Raw genomic sequence first — 25306 nt, 5'->3', positions numbered from 1 at the left:
GTTTTGTCATTATAGGGTATTGTGTGTGATGAGGAAAAAATGTAATTTAATACATTTTAGAGTAAGTAACGTAACAAAATGTAGAAAAAGTCAAGGGGTCTGAATACTTTCCGAAGGCACTGTATATATATTTTATCTAATGCCTTAATTCCTTTCACATTAGATTGCTAGAACTTCCTCCAAAAGGATAGCGACCTTTGACAAAGGAACTGCTAATAGAGTATCAACATTTAGGCAAGCAGATAGTATTTAATCACAATTGTGGGATGCACTTGTCCATCTATCCCTTTCCACTTGTACACTCACCTACACAAGAGTAGACTTGCTAAGTGAATGTGCATACAGTACCATTGTAGACATTCGAGAGGAGCGCCAAAATGGGTAGATTGCCCAATGTCTAATCCTTGCTTAAATACCGCCTTCCCCCATAACAGATGCACGCTGGTCTGCCCATGCACCAAGTTTTGCCCGCTGGGACCTTGGAGAAGAATGGTGGGATGGTATTGAAAGTGGTGACCGTGGGCCGGTTCTCTACTAGGCTCTCTTTGATACCTTGGACATCAGCCGTGGATAGGTTGGCTTTGAGGGAAAGCAGAGCCGAAATATGTTTCCAACTGAGAAAGGTGGAAGAGCAAAAAAAACACAGTCATCAACAAAGTTCAAAACACTCAATTTTAGTCCATTATAGTTCATCAACATACAGTCATGTGAAAAAGTAAGCACAACCCCTGGAAAGTGGTATTTTTTTTTAAATATTTGGACAGATGGATATGTAATCTTCACTTCTACACTGTTGACAGATGAAGGTAACCTAATTTAACAAATGAAACTTTAAGATTATACTTTAATAATTTATTCATCAAAAAGTAACAAAAATGCAATTCCATAGTGCACCCCTAGCTTCAATAGCTAGTGTTGCCCCCTTTGGCTGAAATAACTTAATGCAGTAATTTCTTGTAACTGTCTATCAGTCTCTTATATCGACTTGGAGGAACTTTTTCACACTCTTCTTTACAGTACTGCTTCAAATGTGTCATGTTCGAGGGATTTCTTGCATGCACGGCCTGCTTTAAGTCCCCCCACAGCATTTCGACAGGATTGAGATATTGGCTTTGACTCGGCCATTCCATAACCCTCCATTTCTTCTTTTTGAGCCATTCTGTTATAGCTTTGTTTGTGTGTTTTGGATCATTGTCCTGTTCCAAGATCCATGTTCGGTTTAGTTTCAGCTTTTTGACAGATGGCCTCACATTCTCCTCAAGAATTCTCTGGTACCATATGGAATTCATGGCTGACTAAATGATGGCAAGTTGGCCCTCAGGCAGCAAAGCAGCCCCAAACCATGCTTTACGATTGGTATGAGGTTCTTCTGTTCAACAGCAGTGTTTCGTTTTTGCCAAAGAATGGCATCTGGCATTGTGGCCAAACAACTCCACCTTTGACTCATCTGTCCAGAGCACATTGTTCCAGTAATTTTGGTCTTTACCCAGGTGTTGTCTGGCAATGTCAGTCTTGTTTTGATATTCATTTTTGAGTGCAGAGACTTCCTTCCTTCTTGACCTCCTATGTGGGCTAAGTTTGTGCAGTCCCTTTCTGACAGTTGACTGTCATTGATTGTGGTAAGAGAGGCCTGTAGATCCCTTGATGTTACCCTGGGGTTGTTAGAGACTTCTATGAGCATCTTTCGGTCAGCTCTTGGGCTGAATTTGGTGGGACGACCTGTCCTAGGTAGATTGCCATTGGTCTGGAATGATCCGTCGGACACTGGAATGATGTACTTTGAATTGCTTGGAAATGGATTTGTAACCCCTCCCAGACATCAATTATCTTTCTTCTGAGGGCCTCGGAGGTCTTTTGATCTTTGCATGATGTGTTACCACACACCCATATGGTTACGACCAAACCAGACCAAGTTTCTAATCTTTATGGAAGGCTGGGCCCTCCAAGGTACTCTTTGATGATTCCTTAATCATTTGCACCTGTTTTGGGGCACTGTTCCTAATTTTAGTTGATGGTAAAGTTAGGGGTGTACACATTTTTTCTACATAAGAACATTTTTGTTTATTTGAATTGCATTTTCAAATATTTTTCTGTTTGTGTGTGATTTGTTAAATTGGGTTACTTTTATCAATGAATGTGGTTGGAATATAGCTCAAATATTAATTTGTCCAAATATGTATACATTTTGTTTTACTTACTTTCACATGCCTGCAGTTCAAAACAGTCCATTTAAGTCCATTATGGTTCATCAACATAGTTCAAAACAGTCCATTGTAGTCCATTATGGTTCATCAACATAGTTCCAAATGTCTAAGTCATGCTAAGCTTGAGTGAAGTTCCTGTACAGAGTGCAGGTCTCTTCCAAGAGAGGAACCTCCACCGACAGGAACATAAGCCTCTGCAGTTATAATTTTGACCTCATGGCTTGGTTTTTGCTCTGACATGGACTGTCAACAGTGGGACCGTATATAGACAGGTGTGTGCCTTTCCAAATCATGTGCAATCAATTTAATTTACCACAGGTGGACTCCAATCAAGTTGTAGAAGCATCTCAAGGATGATCAATGTTAACAGGATACACCTGAGCTCAATTTTGACTCTCATAGCAAAGGGTCTGAATACCGATGTAAATAAGGTATCTGTTTTTTATTTTTAATACATTTGCAAACATTTCTGAACCTGTTTTCATTTTGTCGTTACGAAGTATTGTGTGTAGATTGATTACATTTTTTTTATTTAATCAATTTTAGAGTAAGGCTGTAACGTAACAAAAATTGGAAAACTCAAGGGGTATGAATACTTTCCGAATGCACTGTATATACAAAAGCATGTGGGACACCCCTTCAAATTAGTGGATTTGGGTATTTCAGCCATACTCATTGCTGACAGGTGTATAGAATCGAGCACACAGCCATGCAATCTCCATAGTCAAACATTGGCAGTAGAATGGCCTTACTGAATAGCTCAGTGACTTTTATCGTGGCACCGTCATAGGATGCCACCTTTCCAACAAGTCAGTTCGTAAAATTTCTGCCCTGCTAGAGCTGCCCCGGTCAAGTGCTGATATTGTGAAGGGGAAATGTCTAGGAGCAACAACAGCTCAGCCGTGAAGTGGTAGGCCACACAAGCTCACAGACTGGGACCGCCGAGTGCGTAGCACATAAAAATCATCTGTCCTCAGCTGTAACACTTACTACCGAGTTCCAAACTACATCTGGAAGCAACGTCAGCACAATAACTGTTTGTTAGGAGCTTCATAAAAGGGGTTTCCATGGCCGAGCAGCCGCACACAAGCCTAAGATCTCCATATGCATTGCCAAGCGTCGGCTAGAGTGATGTAAAGCTCTCTGGAATGACGAATCACTATTCACCATCACCCAGACCGATGGAAGAATCTGGGTTTGATGGATGCCAGGAGAACGCTACCTGCCCTAATGCATAGTGCCAACTGTAAAGTTTGGTGGAGGAGGAATAATGATCTGGGGCTACAGCATTCAATAACATTCTAGATGATTCTGTGCTTCCAACGGTGTGGCAACAGTTTGGGGAAAGCTCTTTCCTGTTTCAGCATGACAATGCCCCTTTGCACAAAGCAAGGTCCATACAGAAATGGTTTGTCGAGATTGGTGTGGAAGAACTTGACTGGCCTGCACAGAGCCCTGACCTCAAACCCATCAAACACCTTTAGAATGAATTGGAACGCCGACTGCGAGACAGACTTAATCGCCCCCAAAATCTGTGCCTGACCTCACTAATGCTCTTGAGGCTGAATGGAAGCAAGTCACCGCAGCAATGTTCCAACGTCTAGTAGAAAGCTTTCCCAGAAGAGTGCAGGCTGTTATAGCGGCAAAGGGGGGACCAACTCCATATTAATGCCCGTGATTTTGGGATGAGATGTTCGACGAGCAGTGACCAAAGGTATGTGGACATGTAGTGTATCAAAGGGACGCAAAAGGCACTCTTTTCATGGATCAACCCTCTGCTTATATGAGGCACATGCAGGTTTGGCTTTTACACTAGGCAAACTCCACATTTAATCTGAGGGACCCATTTTGTTAGTCTTGTGTCTTGTGATTGGGGTACTGTGAAAGCAGTACCTGGTCTTGTGATTGGGGTATTGTGAAAGCAGTACCTGGTCTTGTGATTGGGGTACTGTGAAAGCAGTACCTGGTCTTGTGATTGGGGTACTGTGAAAGTAGTACCTGGTCTTGTGATTGGGGTATTGTGATAGCAGTACCTGGTCTTGTGATTGGGGTACTGTGAAAGTAGTACTAGGCAGTGTTGTAGTACTCGAGTCCAGGATTTTCATGACTTCTCAATCGACTTGGACTCGACCATTGGTGACTTGGACTCGCCTTCTTGACCATTGGTTACTCGGACATGGACTCGGATCCGCCTTCTCGACCGTTGGTTACTCGGACTCGCCTTCTCGACCGTTGGTTACTCGGACTCACCTTCTCGAACGTTGGTTACTCGGACTCACCTTCTCGACCGTTGGTTACTCGGACTCGCCTTCTCGACCGTTGGTTACTCGGACTCACCTTCTCGAACGTTGGTTACTCGGACTCACCTTCTCGACCGTTGGTTACTCGGACTCACCTTCTCGACCGTTGGTTACTCGGACTCACCTTCTCGACCGTTGGTTACTCGGACTCACCTTCTCGACCGTTGGTTACTCGGACTCACCTTCTCGACCGTTGGTTACTCGGACTCACCTTCTCGACCGTTGGTTACTCGGACTCACCTTCTCGACCGTTGGTTACTCGGACTCACCTTCTCGACCGTTGGTTACTCGGACTCACCTTCTCGACCGTTGGTTACCCGGACTCACCTTCTTGACCATTGGTTACCCGGACTCACCTTCTTGACCATTGGTTACTCGGACTCATCTTCTCGTGACTTGTATTTGCACTGGATAGGCGACTATGATAAGCAGAATATTAGTAGCACTGTATGCGCAGAGCGGCGAGGGTTCTGTTCTCTAGCAGTGGGAACAATGCGCCACACCCGGCATACACAACCACATCAGCTGGTGATCTGTGGGGGAGCATGCGATAAGTGTGGGCAGGCAGGCTCTGCCTCCAATCATAGGCTACACATCGCTCAAGCGACTCTCTTTCTTCCCTGTAACCACCAGTCACCAGCCTACTTTTTAGCTTTGCCTGGTTAAGAAACACAAACTGCTTTACGAAATTGAAAATAATAGTTATTAATAGTAAAACTATAGTCTAGCTATTTGTCTCTCTAGCCCCTTCAGTATAGAAAAGTAGGCTGTCTTTGAGTTTGTCGTCTCGCTCTACCCTCCCAATTTCCACCCTGCATCCCATAGCCAGGTTCTGACAAGTCTCCCTTTAATATCAGTGGGCAATTACAAAAATTGCAAATAATAATGAGGGCCCGGTTTCCCAAAAGCATCTTAAGGCAACGTCAATTTTTTTTTAAACCTTTGTAGGAGCATCGTTAGATCTCTGAGCTGTTTCCCAAAACCATTGTTACTAAAGTTGCTCTTGAAAATGCTCGTTATTTATCATCGACTGCCACTCGTAGAACAGCTAAGTATGTCGTTAGTAGCTTTTTTGCCCTTCATACACAGTAGATCTGTCTTTCTATGACCGCCGATAACTTCAGAACTAATGTGACAGTGACTGCAAATACAAAGTTGCCCATTTCTTTGCATAACAAGTGAAGGATATAAAGACGCTTCAAATGAAATGACAGTATTAAAAGATACATACATTATAGGCTACATAAACCTTTATACTGTAATTTGAATGATTTTGAAATCAAGGTCATGTTAATTCAATTGAGTTTTATTTAGCTATTTGTATGCTACAGTCTGTAATTTTTACCTCAATATATATGTCATTATGTGTATTGTGTAACGTGCACAATGATGTGCCAAATCTTGATCAGATTCAGTTCATCATTACAGGGTAAACATTAGAACAAGCCACATCAATATTTGTAGCCAATATTTCTCTAGGAGTTGATCCGTGGTCAGTATTGTGCAATCATTATAATGTTAGGGGTAGGATTAGAAAGAGAACCCTGATCGGAGAACAGTTAGCGAACGTTCTCTCTGTGTGGTGTTTTTGGAAACGCATGTTACACCTTTAGGCTGTTGTAGGTAAGCCTAAATTCCATTGCTCTCAGGAAACCAGGCCCTGGTCAATCTGATAGGATCCAATTTCGTCTAGAGACCATTCATCCTGACCTACCTAGTTAAATAAAGGTTAAATCCCTTGAAAACATCATGATTGATTTGACATAACTATTGAACATTATATAAAAATAAAATGTGTGTGAGCCTGTGTATGAATTACCTTGTTTCATAGGCTACTGTATATTGCAGGCAATTATGACCATTGGGCAACAGGAGGAAAATCTTTGCCTTACTTCAACGCTCACAGGAAAATCTTTCCGCCAGCCCGCCACTAGTTTTAGCTGAGCAGATTTAATCTACCATATCCGAGCCAAATCAATAGAGGAGCGAATCTAGCAATAGACAAGCACAGAGCCAGCAAGCCGGCAGTACGAGCAAGCAAAAAACTTCAGTAACCAAAATACCAAATATGTCTAAACAACCCTGAATCATTTGTTTTGCTTACAAACGTTTCTTCAGCAGATGGTGCAAAGAGCGTAGTGCAATGTCAAATATGTATCAGAAATATAGAGGAGACCAGAACCATGTCGAACTTCAAAACTCCGACCCAGTGACTCAGACATGAGCACTGGGAGTCAGATTTCAGCCATAGACCATTGGTGACTCGGACTTGGACTCGACTCGGATTTAGCCATAGGTACTCGAGCACAGGGTACTTGGGACTTGACCTTGAGATTTAGTGACTCGACTACAACACTGGTACCAGGTCATGTGACTGGGGTTCTGTGATTATGTGAATGTAAACTCTCCATCTGTCTTCAGCCTGTGGAGGAGCTGTCTGTCTGTCTCACCTAAGGTCTGGGAAGTCCCTAGCCAGGGTGACAATCTCCAGCTGGATGCTTCCTGGGTCCTGCAGTCTGACCACCTCCGCCATTTTAGGGAGGACCTCACTCAGCCAGTTTATTTTGGACCCCTGTGGACAGTGGATAGGTAAGATTATGCATACTTTCATATATTTAATGTCTTCCATTTACTGTATTATGGCATTAAAATGTCTACTTTACTGTATTGAGATGTTTACATTCACTTTAAATAAAGTTGCATTTGATTTGATACTACACTGAACAAAAATATAAACGCAACATGTGAAGTGTTGGTCCCATGTGTAACGACTGTCGTGGTGAATGGATGACCAAAACGCAGACGGGATATGAATGCTCATCTTTCTATTTAATTAGAATAAAATGAACACAAAAATACAAGACACAATAGACCGACAGGAACCGTTAGCAGGCTAACATAAAGCAGTGCTAAAACAACAACCCACAAACCCCAGGTGAAAAACACACTCCTAATATATGACTCCCAATCAGGAACAACGACATACAGCTGTTACGGATCGGGAGCCACACAGACTAACAAAGAAACAGAACAACTAGATAAACCATAGAAAACCAACACTAGAACAAAACTTAAACACCAGACTACATAAATCAAACACCCCAGGACGTGGCAGAGGGGTATTTGTTTATGAAACAAATACCCCTCTGCCACGTCCTGACCAAATATAATACAATTACTCCCTCTGCTGGTCAGGACGTGACACCATGTTTCATGAGCTGAAATAAAAGATCCCTGAAATTGTCCAAACATACAATAAAAGCTTATTTCTCTAAAATGTTGACAGACCTCTCCCCATCTTTATAACCATTGAATCTATATGTTTTGACCATGACAGTTTACAATCTAAGGTAACGCCAAGTAAATTAGTATCCTCAACTTGTTCAACACCACACCATCCATTACCCGATTCAGCTGAGGTCTATAAATTAGAGAATGATTTGTACCAAATACAATGCTCTTAGTTTTAGAGATGTTCAGGACCAGTTTATTATTTCCAAAAAAGACTGCAACTCTTTGTTAAGGGTTTCAGTGACTTCATTAGCTGTGGTTGCTGATGCTTGTATGGTTGAATCATCAGCATCGGCATTAAAATAATTACAGTTGCAACATCAAATGGTTTTGTGATGAATAAGCCATCTGATTCAATGAAAGATGGAGTTGAATTTATCCTTCCGCCCATAATTTCATTTAAAGTACTCCAAAGTTTTTACGAAAGAAGTTGAATACATTTGTTATCATCTTGTGTTAGAAATACATAGGCTTGCTAACACTCATATTCTTTACTTTATAGATAGCCTATATCTTACAGAACATTCATTATGGAGGGGTGGAGTGACGAGGTTGGCCTGCTATAGAGCAGCGAGAGAGAAAGCTGGAGGAAGGTGCTGACAGACAGGTGATGAGGGAAGTGTAGCTCAAGATCAAGCTCCTCGTGAAAGGCATGAAGAGGGATGGAGAGAAAGGTTGAGAAAAGGGAAATGAGAGACTGGAGAAAGAAAGAAAACAGAAACATGAGCAAGCAGAGAGACGGAGAACGAATGAGAGGAGAAAGAGAAGGCTGGAGGACATAGTGGAAAAAAAAGAGACTGAATGAGAGGAGAAAGAGAAGGCCGAAGGACATAGTGGAAGAAAAAGAGACGGAATGAGAGGAGAAAGAGAAGGCTGGAGGACATAGTGAAAAAAAAAAGACGGAATGAGAGGAGAAAGAGAAGGCTGGAGGACATAGTGGAAAAAAAGAGATGGAACGAAAAAGAACGGAAGGTTTGGAGGGTGAGAAAAATATTGGTCGGGCGAGAGAGTGAGTGCATATTTCCGGAGGAGAGAAAAAGAGAGATGGAAAGACATGAGAAGAGAATGGAAGAGGACAGAGAATGAGAAGAGAAATAAAGAGAAGGAGAAACAGGCTGAGGACATGAAAATTAGAAAGGAGGAGAAGAAATAGAGCAGACACACTGCAGAGCAAGAGGAAGACCTAGAAAGGAATGCAGAATGGTCAGAGACTAAAGAAAGTGAAAGTGATGATGAAGAACAATACAGTACATAGAAAGTCAAAGCTTTGAAGTGTTTGAGTAGTTTTTGTGGGTCAGAGCAAGAACAATGCTATTACTTTCATGTGTTTGTGTTCACACACGCTCAAGCTGTATTAACTGCAATATGAGGTGTGTGTGTGTGCGCGTCTTCAGTGCTTACCGCTTCAGTAAAGTAGGTGCTCAGTGTGCTGCTGTCATCAGCAAGTAACTTGGCTGCTGCCTCCTGCTGCTCCTTGTCTTTCAGCCTCATCTTCCTCTTCATCATCCTCTTCACATACTCCACCATCATCTCCATGTGGAGCCGGCCCAGCAGCTCCTACACACACACACACACACACACACACACACACACACACACACACACACACACACACACACACACACACACGTCCATATGTGTGTAATGTTACTATGTGTGTAATGTTACTATGTGTGTAAGGTCAATGTGTGTGTGAGTGTAACCTTACCTCCATACAGATGGGTTTGAGGTCTGTGAATTGCTGCATGTGTCTGTCCAGTGTCTCCAGAACTTCATCCAGTACCATCTGACCCCCAGTAAACCAGGCCTGCGTCCACAGCATACGGTACTGCACCTGAGGAGACAGGAAGTCATGGAGAGGTCAATATCTGACCTTGAAGCAGTTGACACCAGCGGTCATAACATGCTGCAGAGGCACAGACTCATTAGCAATTTTTTGTTTGTTTTTCTGTTATTTCATAAAATCGTAGAAATGAGCGCCACTTGGTTTCTGCCTGGAAATGACCCAGTTTGATAGAAATTTAGGGGAGACCATTGATAGGATATTGGACCAGTTTGAATGGCGATGTCCACTGCTCTCAGGGAGTGACTCGACATAGGGCAAGACCATCACCCACCTGCCCGCTCCGAGGTCTCCACCCTTAACACCGGGCAGAGTCGACACCCCTCTGCTGTTACACAGGGCCTTGATGAAAGCACCACCAGACCTGTTCCAGGTGCAGAGAAGAATCAGCCCTCACTGAACCTCCTGTGTGCCTACTGTAGACATTCTGACATCTTAGGCACTGCAGTGGAGCCCATTGTGGCAGAAAAGCGCAGACCAGCTACGAGCCGTCTGCTGACAGTACTTTTTTTATTCCATCTGTAGTTAGTGAAGTTAGCTAGCTAGCTAGCTAGCTAGCTAGCTAGCTAGTTAGTGCTAACAGATTGCTAGCAGGATAGCTAGCCATCGTTGGGCTAATAAAATGTTGCAATTGCAACATCAACTCTCTAGCTTCTCAGTACCTGATTAACTAGCCATTTTTAAATACTATAGCTGTCATTGTTACTGTAGCCTGCACATCTTGCTTTTTTTCACAGCCTTCACAAATCCTGTTGTGCCCCAGCAGTGTTGATGTTGTTGTCAAATTCTATTTGCTTCCATTTCGTTTCAATGTTGTTGTTTTTATGGCAAGTTGTTGGTATTATAATGGGTCCTTTTTTAAATAAATAAAAAAAGTACATCTGTGCTCCCATTTGACCATGTTTCTTGGAGATCCTTTGAATGGTAAAGTTTTGTGATACTCTCAACTCATCCTATGGTATAAGCACATTCATAACTGTTTAATAACACTTCAAATTAAGGTCACTTTACTTGAGGCATCTATGCACACTCTATAAGGGCTGTTAGGTTCTAATTCTCAGAGAAAATAACTCTACGAACATTATGAAAAGCTTAACCAAGCTAAATTCCTCCCAGAGGATCAATACAGCTGCAGTAGACTAAACATGTTTCCACCAACACAAGTATATATACTCCAATTTAGGAACAACTCCTTCTCTCCAATCCTTACATCTATTATGGTTTGACAGGAAGACAAAGTAATAGGGTAATAAACCATAATTTCTCCCTTAAGGCGGTCTGACTTCAACCCTCTTGATGCCTAATCCAAAGATCTTCACCCATATCCCCTATAGCAATCCTGTGACTTCCTCCCGTCCACCCAACACATTCCAAAGCCATCTGACTCCTACAGATAACCATTAACTTCTGATGTAAAAACAGTCTCTATCACTCCTCAGATACTATACTGCTGAGTATAACAATGTTCCAAGTTTAACCCAGAATCTAACAGGACATATGACATTCTATATACACAGAGGTTGGTAAATTACACAACATCCTGTTATTACATCTGGTATGTAGAATCTAATGTAGCATGTAATAACATATGACATAAGTTGTCAAGAAGACTGTATAATAGTAGTTGTTATTAACAGTTGACATTAGAGCATGACAACAGGATGAACAGTCATTTATAACACCCATTATAATCGGTTTCATAACATCTCATGCCGTGACTCATAAGTCTTGAACATTACTTATGACAGCTTATGACAAATGTTATAATGTGTTATATAGCTGTTATAATGGCATATGAATGCATGCATAAGGACAGTAAACTGTTACCTAGATTTTAACTATGGTGCTATCCAGAGGCCGTTTAACTCGTTGGTAAGGCAAAATCATCTAATTTGAGAAAGGTTGTCTGGGATTTTGAACTAGATGCCAAAAGACAACCAAATTAACGGTGCAGATGTAACGTTGTACATTGGAGTATTGCTAGACTATTATGCTTGGTGTCTCTGCTGTCCCATGTAGCCTACCCTGAGCTCCTCATGTATGGGGTCGGTGAAGTATCCGTAGCCACAGTCTCTCAGGTCTGCCAATGTGGACATACAGCTTGTCTTGATCTCTTCTGGGATTGACTCCTCTCTTCTCACTATGAAGTCTCTGTAAAGGAGGATCCAATGTCATTACATCAATGTTGGATTTATGAAGTCAAATAAGACGTTGGGAGGATTGGAGGGATAGAATGACAATGGCAGTTCAAAGGTACTTTCAATCATCGAGCTGACAAGGTCAAAATATGTTGTTCTGCCCCTGAGCAAGGCAGTTAAAACCTGTTAAGGATAGGGGGCAGTATTTTCACGGCCAGATGAAAAACGTACCCAAATTAAACTGGTTACTACTCTTGCCCAGAAACTAGAATATGCATATTATTAGTAGATTTGGATAGAAAACACTCTGAAGTTTCTAAAACTGTTTGAATGGTGTCTGTGAGTATAACAGAACTCATATGGCAGGCAGAAACCTGAGAAAAATTCAACCAGGAAGTGGAGGATCTGAGAATTGCAGTTCTTCTTTCTAGTCCCTTTCGAAACTACAGTGTCTGTGGGGTCACGTTGCACTTCCTAAGGCTTCCCATTGGCTGTCAAAACCCTTCAGAAAGTTGTTTGAGCATTCTCCTGTCACTGGGCAGAGTATAGTAGCTCATTCACTGAGTGGACTGCCTGGGGACAAAGAGATTGGATATGCGCGGTCCCTGCGAGCACGCTGTTCCTTCTTGCGCGTTAGCCTTTGGATAGTGACCTGAACGCACGAACAAAACTGAGGTATTTGGACATAAATATGGATTATTTAGAACAAAAATAACATTTCTTGTGGAGGTAGCACTCCTGGGAGTGCATTCTGATGAAGATCAGCAAAGGTAAGAGCATATTTATAATACTAATTCTGAGTTTAGGTGACCCCAAACTTGGCGGGTGTCTGTATAGCTTGCTGTGATAGCGAGCTATGTACTCAGAATATTGAAAAATGTGCTTTCTCCGTAAAGCTATTTTAAAATCTGACACAGTGGTTGCATAAAGGAGTACTATATCTATAATTCTTAAACTAATTGTTATGTATTTTGTCAACGTTTATGATGAGTATTTTTGTAAATTCACCGGAAGTTTTTGGTGGGAATACATTTTCTGAACATCACGCGCCAATGTAAAATGCTGTTTCTGGATATAAATATGAACTTTATCGAACAAAACATACATGTATTGTGTAACATGATGTCCTAGGAGTGTCATCTGATGAAGATCGTCAAAGGTTAGTGCTTCATTTAGCTGTGTTTTGGGTTTTTGTGACATATATCCTTGCTTGGAAAATGGCTGTGTGGTTATTTTTGTCTATGTACTCTCCTAACATAATCTAATGTTTTGCTTTCGCTGTAAAGCCTTTTTGAAATCGGACAATGTGGTTGGATTAAGGAGAAGTGTATCTTTAAAATGGTGTAAAATAGTCGTATGTTTGACTAAATTTAAATTACTAGATTTTTGAGGTTTTGTATTTCGCGCCATGCTGTTCCATTGGATCTTGGCTAGGCGTTCCGCTAGCGGAACATCTGTCCTCAACATTAACCCACTGTTCCCCCGGGCGCCAATGACGTGAATGTCAATTAAGGCAGCCCCCCGCAGGGGTTGGGTTAAATGCAGTGGTGTAAAGTACTTAAGTAAAAATACTTTAAAGTACTACTTAAGTAGTTTTTTGGGATATCTGTACCCAAAAGGACCACCAGGGGGCCAGCTGGCCCCAGGGATAGTTGCCCAGCCCAGCATTTGAGTAAAGGTGATCAGAGGCAGTTAAGCACAGCTGACGGTACTAATCACCTATTTTATTCCACCTACAAGAACAGGCAGTGGGGAAGACTGGAGGAAAAACAGGGTGATTGATTCTCCAAAGGGGAGGATTTACCTGATGAAAGGGAGAAGAAGAGGACAAACTACCTCTTGGGAATGGCAACCAGGGATCTGCAACACCAACCGAAAGGAGCTCTCCACAAACGGATAGTTAAGGCAGAGACACACCCGTGATTTATGTTATAGTTCAAAGTTATTCACCTTGTGTTCCTTATTCCTGTAAAGAAGAAGATTTGTGATATCCTTGTGAGATCATCCTTGATTGTGTGGGAGTGTTTGAGAAGAGAAAATACCTCAATGGAGAACTTTGTTCAATGTAAGAAAACCTGCTCCCGACTCGTATATTCCACCTTTCCGCTTTAGAGCAACCTAAAAATACTTGGTCCGCTCACAGTACTTTATTATATATATTTTTAACAACTTTTACTTTTACTTCACTACATTCCCAAATAAAATACTGTACTTTTTACTCCATACATTTACTCCTGGCATCCAAAAGTACTCGTTATATTTTTAATGCTTAGCAGGACAGGACAATGGTCCAATCCACGCATTTATCACTTGAACATCCCTGGTAATCTCTACTGCCTCTGATCTGGTGGTGTCACGTCCTGGCCAGTATAAGGGTTAATTGTTATTGTAGTTTGGTCAGGACGTGGCAGAGGGTATTTGTTTTATGTGGTCCGGGGTGGTGTTTTGGTAAAAGGGTGTTTGATTTAGTATTTCCGGGTTTTTGGTTTATGGTCTATGTTTATGTATTTCTATGTGTAGTCTAGTAAGTGTGTTTCTATGTAGAGTTAATTGGGGTGGACTTCCAATTGAAGGCAGCTGTGTGGTGTTGCCTTTGATTGGAAGTCCTATATTAGTTGGGTGTGTTTGTCTGTGTGTTTGTGGGAGATTGTTCTGTGTTTAGCCGTGTGCCTTGCCAGACTGTCTATTAATCGGTCGTTCTCTTGTTTTGTTATTTTTGTACGTTCATTTTGGAAGTTAATAAACGTCAAGATGAGCTTACACATACCTGCTGCGTTTTGGTCCTCCATAACCGACGAAGATCGTGACAGGTGGACTCACTAAACACAAATGCTTCGGATGTAAATAATGTATGAGTGTTGGAGTGTGTCCCTGGCTATCTGTAAAAAATATATATATGAAAATTGTGCCATCTGGTTTGCTTAATATAAGGAATTTTAAATTATTTATACTTTTACTTTTGATACTTAAGTATATTTTAGCAACTCAATTTACTGTTGATACTTAAGTATATTTAAAACCAAATACTTCTAGACTTTTACTCAAGTAATATTTTACTGGGTTACTTTTACTTGAGTCATTTTATATTAACAACTGACCTTTCCCTTTCCTGGAGTGTCTAACAGTAGGTAGATAAGTAGAACAAATGATACATCTTCAGATTATGAGACTGCATGCATGTAGATCAAGACTGTTTCATGAGATTGGGGATTAGTAGAAACAAAAAGCACTTACGAAATGCTTATGAATGCTTTATGTAAGGATTATACGTGTGTTATGAAGCTCGTGTGTATCTAGCTACCCTTCAAATACCAAGCAAATTCGTGAAACAAATGACTTGGTGAAATGGACAACGGTCGTTAGCCTACCTGAATTGTTCGATGTTAACCAGGTTAGCTTTCACGACTGCCTGAGTGTTCTCCCCTGTTCTCTTCACAAATTCTTCAAGAGAGCTCTTATAGCTGCAAATATACATTGTACAAAATGTCAACAGGCATCTCCAGGTTCTTCTTTATCATGTCAGTAAAATGTTGAATAGTAACACTGCAGTGCATATTACTCATTTGTAGCATACATGTCCATTATAAACTAAACAAGGTCAAAGACAGTCTGCAACAAGACAGTGTAGATAGAACACCAAGGTTGAATTACCAACTTTTCCCAGGAAAAAGGTCATGTAGAATTATGCAATTTGTCTGTGTGGCTGTGAAACCAGAACATAGTAAGCTAATTGAATGGCTTTGAGCATGATGCTGGATATCAACGTGCATGTTCATCAGTAAAATATTATTTCGCTCAGTGTGGACAAGCCTAAGCCAAACCATTCAAACTTAATGCAAAAACGAATTTGGTTTTCAATAGAAACTTGGTGAATAAGTTCAGAAGAACAATGGAAAAGCAAACGTTCAACTACGACAGGATGTGTTCATTAAGGCACACAACCTAAATGTTTTGCAATGGAAAAGGAAAATCAGTGTTACTTATTGGACAAGTCCAGGTAGTCTCTCTCTGTTTCAGTCCATTTGGTGCCTAAGGAGCACGACCCAGTGGCCAGAGCTATAAGGAATGGTTACACTACCTTATCAAGAAGCTGTCCAGCTGACGCAAGATTCTCTGGGCTTTAGCCTCACTGCCCAGAATAGTCCTGGCCTCTCTCATGGCCCCATCAACAGCCTAGTTAACAGAACAACATACAGTATTAGCACATAAAACCTGACCCTGTACAGTCAACATAGCTTAGAGCAGGGATGGGATTCATTCCATGAAAACTCAATTCAGTGCAGTGTTAGGTTCTAATTCTCAGACTAAAAAACTCTACAAACACTATGAAAGCTTAACCAGGTTTATTCTGCCCAGAGGATCAATACAGCTGCATTAGACAAAACATGTTTCCACCAACACAAGTATATATACCGTAAATTCCGGACTATAAGCCGCAACTTTCTTCCCAGCTTTGAACCTCGCGGCTTAAACAATGATGAATATATGGGTTTTTCCCGCTTTCAAATTTTTTTCTTCCAAAAAAACATTCTGTGACCAGTTTTTTGACGGCATGAAGCTTTCATTAGACCAATGAAATTGCCGAACGGGTTAAGGTCAAACAACTTTTTTGTTTACTGTTTAGATTAAATCGAGCGCTCTCAAACCTCCCATCATTCTGATTACGGTAGTCATTTTGTCACCCTCATCGTGGCAAAGACACGGAGAAATGCATATGTGTCACGTCCTGGCCAGTATAAGGGTTTTTGGGTTATGATCTTTGTTTACGTATTTCTATGTTTATCTAGTTAGTTGTATGTCTATGTTTGGTTAATTGGGGTGGACTTCCAATTGAAGGCAGCTGTGTGGTGTTGCCTTTGATTGGAAGTCCTATATTAGTTGGGTGTGTTTGTTTGTTTAATTGTGGGAGATTGTTCTGTGTTTAGCCTTGTGCCTTGCCAGACTGTCGGTATATCGTTCGGTCACTTGTTTTGTTATTTTTGTACGTTCATTTTGGGAAGTTAATAAACGTCAAGATGAGCTTACACATACCTGCTGCATTTTGGTCCTCCATTACCGACGAAAACCGTGACAGAATCTCCCACCAAACCAGGACCAAGCAGCAGAGGAAGGAGCAGTGGGATTTTGAGTTGGACTATGGTGAGAGATGGACTTGGGAGGAGATCTTGAAGGGAGAAGGCTCCTACACTTGGGAGGAGATCCAAGCAGGAAAAGATCGCCTTCCATGGGGACAGGTGGTAAGAGAGAGAGAGGAAAGGCGAAAGGCTGGTATGGACCGGGAACGTTTCCGAGGAACACGACTGGCGTTGAAGCACGAGAGGCACCCCCAAGAATTCTTTTTGGGGGGGCACACGGGTAGTTTGGCTAGGCATAGGAAGAGCCGGAAGCCAGCTACCCGTGGTTATATGGAGGAGCGTATGAGGTGGAGAGCGCCATGTTTCGCTGAGGAGCGCACTATCTCACCCATACGCACGCACAGTCCGGTGCGCGTTATTCCAGCCCCTCGCAGGTGCCGTGCTAGAGCGGGCATCCAGCCTGGTAGGAGGATGCCTGCGCAGCGCATCTGGTCGCCGGTACGCCTCTGAGGACCAGGCTACCCAACTCCCGCTCTACGCACGGCTACCATCAGGCCCCTGCACAGCCCAGTCTGCCCTGTACAAGCACCCCGCTTCGGGCTACTAGCCAGCCAAGACGGGTGTGCGGAGTATGTCGCCGATCTGTGCGCCCATAGCCCTGGTCCAGCACCTGTCTCCGGCACCCGGCTTAAGTGCGTAAACCCAGTCCGACTCGCCCTGTTCCCGCTCCCCACACTAGCCTGGAGGTGCGTGTTCCCACCGCCCAGTACCAGCACCAGTCACCAGGCTCAGCGCGCCCAGTCAACATTCACCAGAGCCGCCCGCCAGTCAACAGTCGCCAGAGCCGCCCGCCAGTCAACAGTCGCCAGAGCCGCCCGCCAGTCAACAGTCGCCAGAGCCGCCCGCCAGTCAACAGTCGCCAGAGCCGCCCGCCAGTCAACAGTCGCCAGAGCCGCCCGCCAGTCAACAGTCGCCAGTGCCGCCCGTCAGTGAGGAATCGCCAGAGCCGCCCGTCAGTGAGGAGTCGCCCGTCAGTGAGGAGTCGCCAGAGTCACCCACTAGTCAGGAGCTGCCGGAGTGGCCAGACTGCCCCGAGCTGCCGGAGTGGCCAGACTGCCCCGAGCTGCCGGAGTGGCCAGACTGCCCCGAGCTGCCGGAGTGGCCAGACTGCCCCGAGCTGCCGGAGTGGCCAGACTGCCCAGAGCTGCCCAGACTGCCCCGAGCTGCCAGACTGCCCAGACTCCCCGAGCTGCCAGACTGCCCAGACTGCCCCGAGCTGCCAGACTGCCCAGACTGCCCCGAGCTGCCAGACTGCCCAGACTGCCCAGCCAGACTGCCCCGAGCTGCCAGACTGCCCCGAGCTGCCAGACTGCCCAGACTGCCCCGAGCTGCCAGACTGCCCAGACTGCCCAGACTGCCCCGAGCTGCCAGACTGCCCAGACTGCCCCGACTGCCCCGAGCTGCCAGACTGCCCAGACTGCCCCGAGCTGCCAGACTGCCCAGACTGCCCCGAGCTGCCAGACTGCCCAGACTGCCCCGAGCTGCCAGACTGCCCAGACTGCCCCGAGCTGCCAGACTGCCCATACTGCCCCGAGCTGCCAGACTTCCCCGAGCTGCCAGAGTGGCCCGACTGCCTGGAACGGCCAGAACCGGAGCCACCTCCTGATATAGGTGGGTTGGGGAGGGGGGGTGTAGCACAGTGCTGTCGTTGACGGCAGCCACCCTCCCTTCCCTCCCTTTTAGTAGAGGGGAAATTTTGTTTTGTTGTTTGGGGTTGTGTTTTTTTTTTTTATTTTTTTAAGGTGCTTCCCGGGGTTAGCACCTTTAAGGGGGGGTACTGTCACGTCCTGGCCAGTATAAGGGTTAATTGTTATTGTAGTTTGGTCAGGACGTGGCAGAGGGTATTTGTTTTATGTGGTTCGGGGTGGTGTTTTGGAAAAAGGGTGTTTGATTTAGTATTTCCGGGTTTTTGGGTTATGATCTTTGTTTACGTATTTCTATGTTTATCTAGTTAGTTGTATGTCTATGTTTGGTTAATTGGGGTGGACTTCCAATTGAAGGCAGCTGTGTGGTGTTGCCTTTGATTGGAAGTCCTATATTAGTTGGGTGTGTTTGTTTGTTTAATTGTGGGAGATTGTTCTGTGTTTAGCCTTGTGCCTTGCCAGACTGTCGGTATATCGTTCGTTCACTTGTTTTGTTATTTTTGTACGTTCATTTTGGGAAGTTAATAAACGTCAAGATGAGCTTACATACCTGCTGCATTTTGGTCCTCCATTACCGACGAAAACCGTGACAATATGATGCAGCTTTCAAGTTGAAGGCGATTGATCTGGCTGTTGGAAAAGGAAATAGAGCTGCTGCACGGGAGCTTGGTCTTAATGAGTCGATGATAAGATGTTGGAAACAGCAGCGTGAGGAATTGACTCAGTGCAAAAAGACAACTAAAGCTTACTGCTAATTGTTTTTTTGTTACAAGCTGTGTTTCGTTAAAGCCTATTTATTTTTGCTACAAGCCGTGTTTCGTTAAAGCCTGTGTAAAGTTCATTTGTTTCAATGTACCGGTAGGCACCTGCGGCTTATAGACATGTGCGGCTTATTTACGTTCAAAAAAATTAAAAAATTCTGTGGGTGCGGCTTATATTCAGGTGCGCTTAATAGTCCGGAAATTACGGTACTCCAATTTAGGCACAAATCCTTCTCTCCAATCCTTACATCTATTATGGTTTGACAGGAAGACAAAGTAATAGGGTAATAATCCACAGATGTCTATCCGTCTCCCCTGTAGCAATCCTGTGACTTCCTCCCATCCAACCAGCACATTCCAAAGCCATCTGGCTCCTACGGATAACCATTAACTTCTGATGTAAAAACCCTCTAAACCTCAGCACTCCATCAGTGACATGAATAAGTATATTTTCATATTCTCAGAACCCAACAGTAGAAATGTATGACATTCAGTGCATTTATTAAATATTTCTGATTTGTGGCGCTCATTGTTTTGAAAGTCTGAAAATATCAGAGAAGCCTTGTTGGCATTGGAGGTTAATGTCAGTTTAAATGGAATTATGTCAAGGTTGACATGTTAATATGAAGCTTGTATAAAACCATGCGGGAGAAATAACTACTTCATATCTGTAGTATGAATACGAAGTAGAACATGTTCAGGTCAAAGACAGAGTAGGGCTAAACACAGAAAAGTACTAGAAGAAGTAGTAGTAATCCAATAGGTATCAACCTGTATGATGTCAATGGCCAGAGGACAGAAGCAGTACCCGTCAATGAGTTCTGGACTCTTTCCACTGAGCCAACCCTCCTCCATCTTACTGAGAGCCTTGGAGAACCAGGTCCTGACTGTACTCTGAAAACGACATAGCACAGGTCATCACAAGTCTGTAAGTTTGACACTACGGTTCTGAAAGACATTCCATGCAACATTATAAAATAGTCCATTATTTCCAATTCTAAAGCACTCTGAAAGTAGACTGGTCCCAGATCTTTTTTTGCTATCTTGCCAAACCCTACACTCTTATAAAAAAGAGTTCCGAAAGGGTTCTTTGGCTGTTCCCATAGGAGAACCCTTTTTGGTTCCAGGTAGAACTCTTTAGGATTCCATGTAGAACCCTCTGTGGAAAGGGTTCTATATGGAACTCAAAAGGGTTCTACCTGGAGCCAAAATGGGTTCTTCAAAGGTTTATTCTATGGGGAGAGCTGAATAACCCTTTTGGAACCCTTTTTTCTAAAAGTGTAGGGATTGGAACGATAGCACAAACATCTTGGACCAGGCTACTTTCAGAGTGCTTTAGAATTGGAAATAATGTTGTTTTTTTCAAAGAGTGTATGGTCATTGTCACACCATAGGAGTTGGCAAGACAGCACACACAACAGATCTGGGACCAGGTTACTCTGAAAGGATGGTCTAGAAGTATACAATTGGATTTAGCCTGTTCCTTAGATTCAGCTGTTTCTGGCATCCTGTTTACCTCTTTTTGTAGTAGATACTGCTCCTCCAATGTTGTGAGATCCTTCTCAGATAAAAGAGTTCCCAAAGACTCAATGTTGATGTGCCCCTCAAGGTCTTTGTGTTTTAAGATGTCACTGAAACAGATATAAAAATGGTATAACATGTTGCAAATGACATCATGTCATTGATAGAAACCATACAAGACATCTCAGAAACACTCAAAGATTGTACAAGGCAGGAGGATAATGTAGAAAAACTTCAGCTATCAGCTACGCAAAATATGCAGCATTTATGTTAGCAGACATTCTAAAAAGGGGAACTAGCCTTTTTTAAAAGGGGAAGGTCATAATTTTACAACTTTGTTAAATGATTCCTCATCATGTAAATAGTCTATGGGTCTGGAGAAACTATAATCCATGGTTCAGTTCTTTAAACAGCCACTACAAACTTCAGCTAACTTTACCCACTGCTAGCTAACAATCAATGGAAGTGATAGGGGAAATTGTGCAATTTTCTAAATGTAATACCCAATCAACTCAAATCAACTACATATGCGGTTTGACATCACTTAAATGTGATTTGTTTTTTAAAAGAAAATTGCACAATTGCCCTTATCACTTCCACTGATTGTTAACAAGCCCTTCAAGAATCCAGGGCAACTGCCCTCCCATTTCCCACTTACTTTGGATAGTAATTGTTCACCCAGCAGAGGAGGTAGTTACAGTCATCCACATCGAGCCCAGAGCGGGCCAGTTCTGTTAACCTTGCTGAGAACTTCTGATGGTAAAGTCTCACATACAAGTTGCACACGTCAAAGTCTGGGGGGTAGCAGTCCCTCACATCACTTGCAACCCTGAGAACGTCCTCCTTCAGACACTTGCCCATCCTATACACCTCCCTTTCCATGGACGTTGACAGGTTGCTATTACTAGCGCTGACATTGTCCTCCTCCACTGCCGCATTCCTCATTCGAGAATCCACAATTTTTTCAAGCAGGGTGTCGTGGGTGAGCCGGCACTGGTGTGGCCGCCACACGGGGGCCTCGCTGCTGCCCTCGAGCCGCACTTCCCATTGCTGGTCCTTCTCTTCCAGCAGCGTTATGGTTTCCACCGCACTTCGAAGTATCTCTAGGTGTTCTCCTGAGGGTGTGGAACTAAAGGTGGTGTGAACTGCCATCCATAAGTGGAGCAGCAGGGTTTCATAGTCTTTTTGGAGCGTGTCTTCATCGTCCTCGTTGCAAACCTGACCCAACCCCTCTACAGTCATGGTTTCTTGGCCAAAGAGCTTGTCCTCTCGCAAGAGCAACTGCTGGCAAGCCTCCACCAAGCGATTTTCCTTCAGGTTCTCCAGAAAGTCCATAATCACCTCTGAAAAAACAACCAAGTAGAATTCAGGTGAATGTTTATGACAATCACAGACCACCAAGTACAATGATTGAATAGTTATTTTAGTGCAGTCTGTACGTGACAATGAACAGTGACACACACACACATATTATATATATATATATATATATATATATATTGTGCCAATAATTTCTCATGGTGAAAGACAATATAATATGACACTGAGTTCTTTCATTTAGAGTTCCTCTTTAAGGATGATAAATCTGACAAATCAATATATTGAGCTAGTAGGCTAGTACTTCATACAGGCTACTTCATAGTATATGCACATTGATTAACCTTAAAGTAGGCAGCTTAGTCTATATACTTCACAACCTTGTGTTTTCCCACATTTTGTTGTGTTACAGCCTGAATTTTAAATGGATTAAATAGAGATGGTAGTCACTGGCCTACACACAATACCGCATAATGTCAAAGGGGAATTATGTTTTTAGACATGGACTATTTATGTTATGGGTATGCTTGTAATTGTTAAGGACTGGTGAGTTTTTCAGTATAAAAAACGAACAGAATGGAGCTTAGCACAGGCAAAATCCTAGAGGAAAACCTGGTTCAGTCTGCTTTCCACCAGACTGGGAGATGAATTCCAGCAGGACAATAGCCTTAAACACAAGGCCAAATCTACATTGGAGTTGCTTCCCAAGTAGACAGTGAATGTTCCTGAGTGGCCGAGTTACAGTTTTAACTTAAACCTACTTGAAAATCTATGGCAAGACCTGAAAATGGTTGTCTAGCAATGATCAACAACCAATTTGACAGAGCTTGAAGAATTTTGAAAAAGATAAATGGGGAAATATTGCACAGTCCAGGAGTGGAAAGCGCTTAGAGATTTACCCAGAAAGACTCACAGCTGTAATTGCTGCCAATGGTGCTTCTTCAAACTATTGACTCAGGGGTGTGAATACTTATGTAAATTAGATATTTCTGTATTTCATTTTCAATAAATGTGAAATAAAATTCAAAAAACAAGATTCCATTTTGTGATTATGGGGTAATGTGTGAGAAATAAATACATATTTAGGCAATTTTTAATTCAGGCACTAACACAACAAAATGTGGAATAAGTCAATGGAGTATGAATAGTTTCTGAAACGCTGTAAATTATACACACATCAGATAGAATGCTGAAGACAAATTCTGACTAATTAATACTGTAGCTAAATGTACCTGTTGGAGGAGGATTACTCTCCACTCTGCAGGTGGTGCTGGGTTTGGGGCTCCGTTGACGTCGCACAAAGCCTGGTATTTTTGGTATTTTCAGTTTATGCCTAAACTTCCCATGTACTGTTTTGGGACTGCCCTGCATTGCAGGCAATAGATTAACCCTTGCTGCCACCAGGTCGGGTCCAAGCGCACCCACTTCTTCTGTAAAAAATAATCATATTTTGTACAGTCGTCAATATATTCTCTTTATAAAACCTATCATGGCATTGCACCATTTTTTTCTATTGCCTATTATCAACCCGCAACCTCTTACCATTACCATACCATCTTACCATTCATTGTTGCACGGGTAAAGGTCGGTATACAAACTGGATTTGAAGTTATAGGCTACAATAGTGGGTTAAACGTGGGAACGAAATGACCGCAGGCGCGCAAGAGAGCCAGCGTTATGTCATGTTAACGCATAAGGCTGATATCTGAGTGGGAGTGACTAACAAAATCAATGGGGCCCCCCTGGAGGTCAGGGTTCCTGGGAACCTACCCTGCATGCCTGATCGCTATTCGGTCATGATTACTACAAGTTTAGATTGCTGGCTAGATTAATTTACCAATTCAAAAATTGTTAGGCGACATGCTAATCAAATCAAATCAAATGGTATTTGTCACATGCTCCGAATACAACAGTATGCTTACTTACAAGCCCTTAACCAACAATACAGTTCAAGAATGAGTGAAAAAATATGTACAAAATAAACTAAAGTACAAATAGTCAAATAAAGATAACAACAACGAGGCTATATACAGGAGGTACCGGTACCGAGTCAATGTGCGGTGTACAGGTTAGCCTAGTTATTTGTACATGTAGGTAGGGTAGATAATGACTATGCATAGATAATAAACAGTGAGTAGCAGCAGTGTAAAAACAAAGGGGGGGGAGGCGTGTCAACGTAAATAGTCCAGGTGGTCATTTGATTAATTGTTCAGCAGTCTTATGGCTTGGGGGTAGAAGCTGTTAAGGAGCCTTTTGGTCCTAGACTTGGCACTCTGGTACCGCTTGCCGTGCGGTAGCAGAGAGAACAGTCTATGACTTAGGTGACTGGAGTCTTTGACATTTTTTTGGGGCCTTCCTCTGACACCGCCTAGCATATACAGTTGAAGTTGGAAGTTTACAAACACCTTAGCCAAATACATTTAAACTTAGTTTTTCACAATTCCTGACATTTAATCCAAGTAAAAATTCACTGTTTTAGGTCAGTTAGGATCACAACTTTATTTTAAGAATATGAAATGTCAGAATAATAGTAGAGAATAATTTATTTCAGCTTTTCTTTCTTTCTTCACATTCCCAGTGGGTCAGATGTTTACATACTGTCACGTCCTGACCAGTAAAGGGGTTATTTGTTTTTGTAGTTTGGTCAGGACGTGGCAGGGGTGTGTTTGTTTAGAGTGTTTTGGGGTTTGTTGGGCTATGTGCTTATGTAAGAGGGGTGTTTGTTTAGAGTGTTCCGGGGTTTTTGGTCTATGTTCTATGTTAGTGTATTTCTATGTTCAGTCTAGTCTTTCTATTTCTATGTTTAGGGTTTGTTGATTGACCTTCAATTGGAGGCAGCTGTTCCTCGTTGCCTCTGATTGAAGGTCCTATGTATAGGGGTGTTTGTGCTATGGGGGTTTGTGGGTAGTTGTCTCCTGTTTTGTGTCTGTGCACCTGGCAGGACTGTTTAGTGTCGTTTGTTGTTTTGTATATGTGTTTCTTTTGTTTTTTCCTTCTTTTCAATAAATAAAGAAGATGAGTATACACTTTCCCGCTGCACCTTGGTCCAATCCTTACGACGACCGTGACACATAGACTCAATTAGTATTTTGGTAGCATTGCTTTTAAATTGTTTAACTTGGGTCAAACATTTTGGGTAGCCTTCCACAAGCT

At 42.7% G+C, this 25306-nt stretch overlaps 1 protein-coding gene across 1 annotated transcript; it reads right to left on the bottom strand.

The window, feature by feature from the left end:
- LOC106571120 (tumor necrosis factor alpha-induced protein 2) lies at positions 1-23580 on the bottom strand. The gene is made up of 11 exons (XM_014143805.2): positions 23386-23580; positions 21495-22179; positions 20832-20946; positions 20087-20209; positions 15855-15949; positions 15145-15237; positions 11663-11789; positions 9504-9629; positions 9197-9352; positions 6955-7076; positions 1-614 (listed from the first exon to the last, which is right to left on the bottom strand). Exons 1-11 carry the CDS (start codon positions 23522-23524, stop codon positions 398-400), a joined length of 1998 nt encoding a protein of 665 aa, XP_013999280.2. The 5' UTR covers positions 23525-23580; the 3' UTR covers positions 1-397.
- Between the last annotated feature and the right edge of the window lie 1726 nt (positions 23581-25306).

This window comes from Salmo salar, chromosome ssa15 (assembly GCF_905237065.1).
Source record: "Salmo salar chromosome ssa15, Ssal_v3.1, whole genome shotgun sequence".
Classification (NCBI taxonomy): domain Eukaryota; kingdom Metazoa; phylum Chordata; class Actinopteri; order Salmoniformes; family Salmonidae; genus Salmo; species Salmo salar.
Note: the sequence above shows the minus strand (reverse complement) of the source record. Positions and strands in the feature narration are given on the sequence as shown.

What these genes read in the sequence shown, in the direction of transcription:
- LOC106571120 (XM_014143805.2), bottom strand. Translation starts at nt 23,524, where the DNA reads ATGCAGGGCAGTCCCAAAACAGTACATGGGAAGTTTAGGCATAAACTG. An exon ending in GTGAACAATTACTATCCAAA is followed by an intron (nt 20,947 to 21,494) that starts GTAAGTGGGAAA and finishes TATCTGTTTCAG; the next exon opens with TGACATCTTAAAACACAAAG. An exon ending in GTTAACATCGAACAATTCAG is followed by an intron (nt 11,790 to 15,144) that starts GTAGGCTAACGA and finishes CCTCCTTTACAG; the next exon opens with AGACTTCATAGTGAGAAGAG.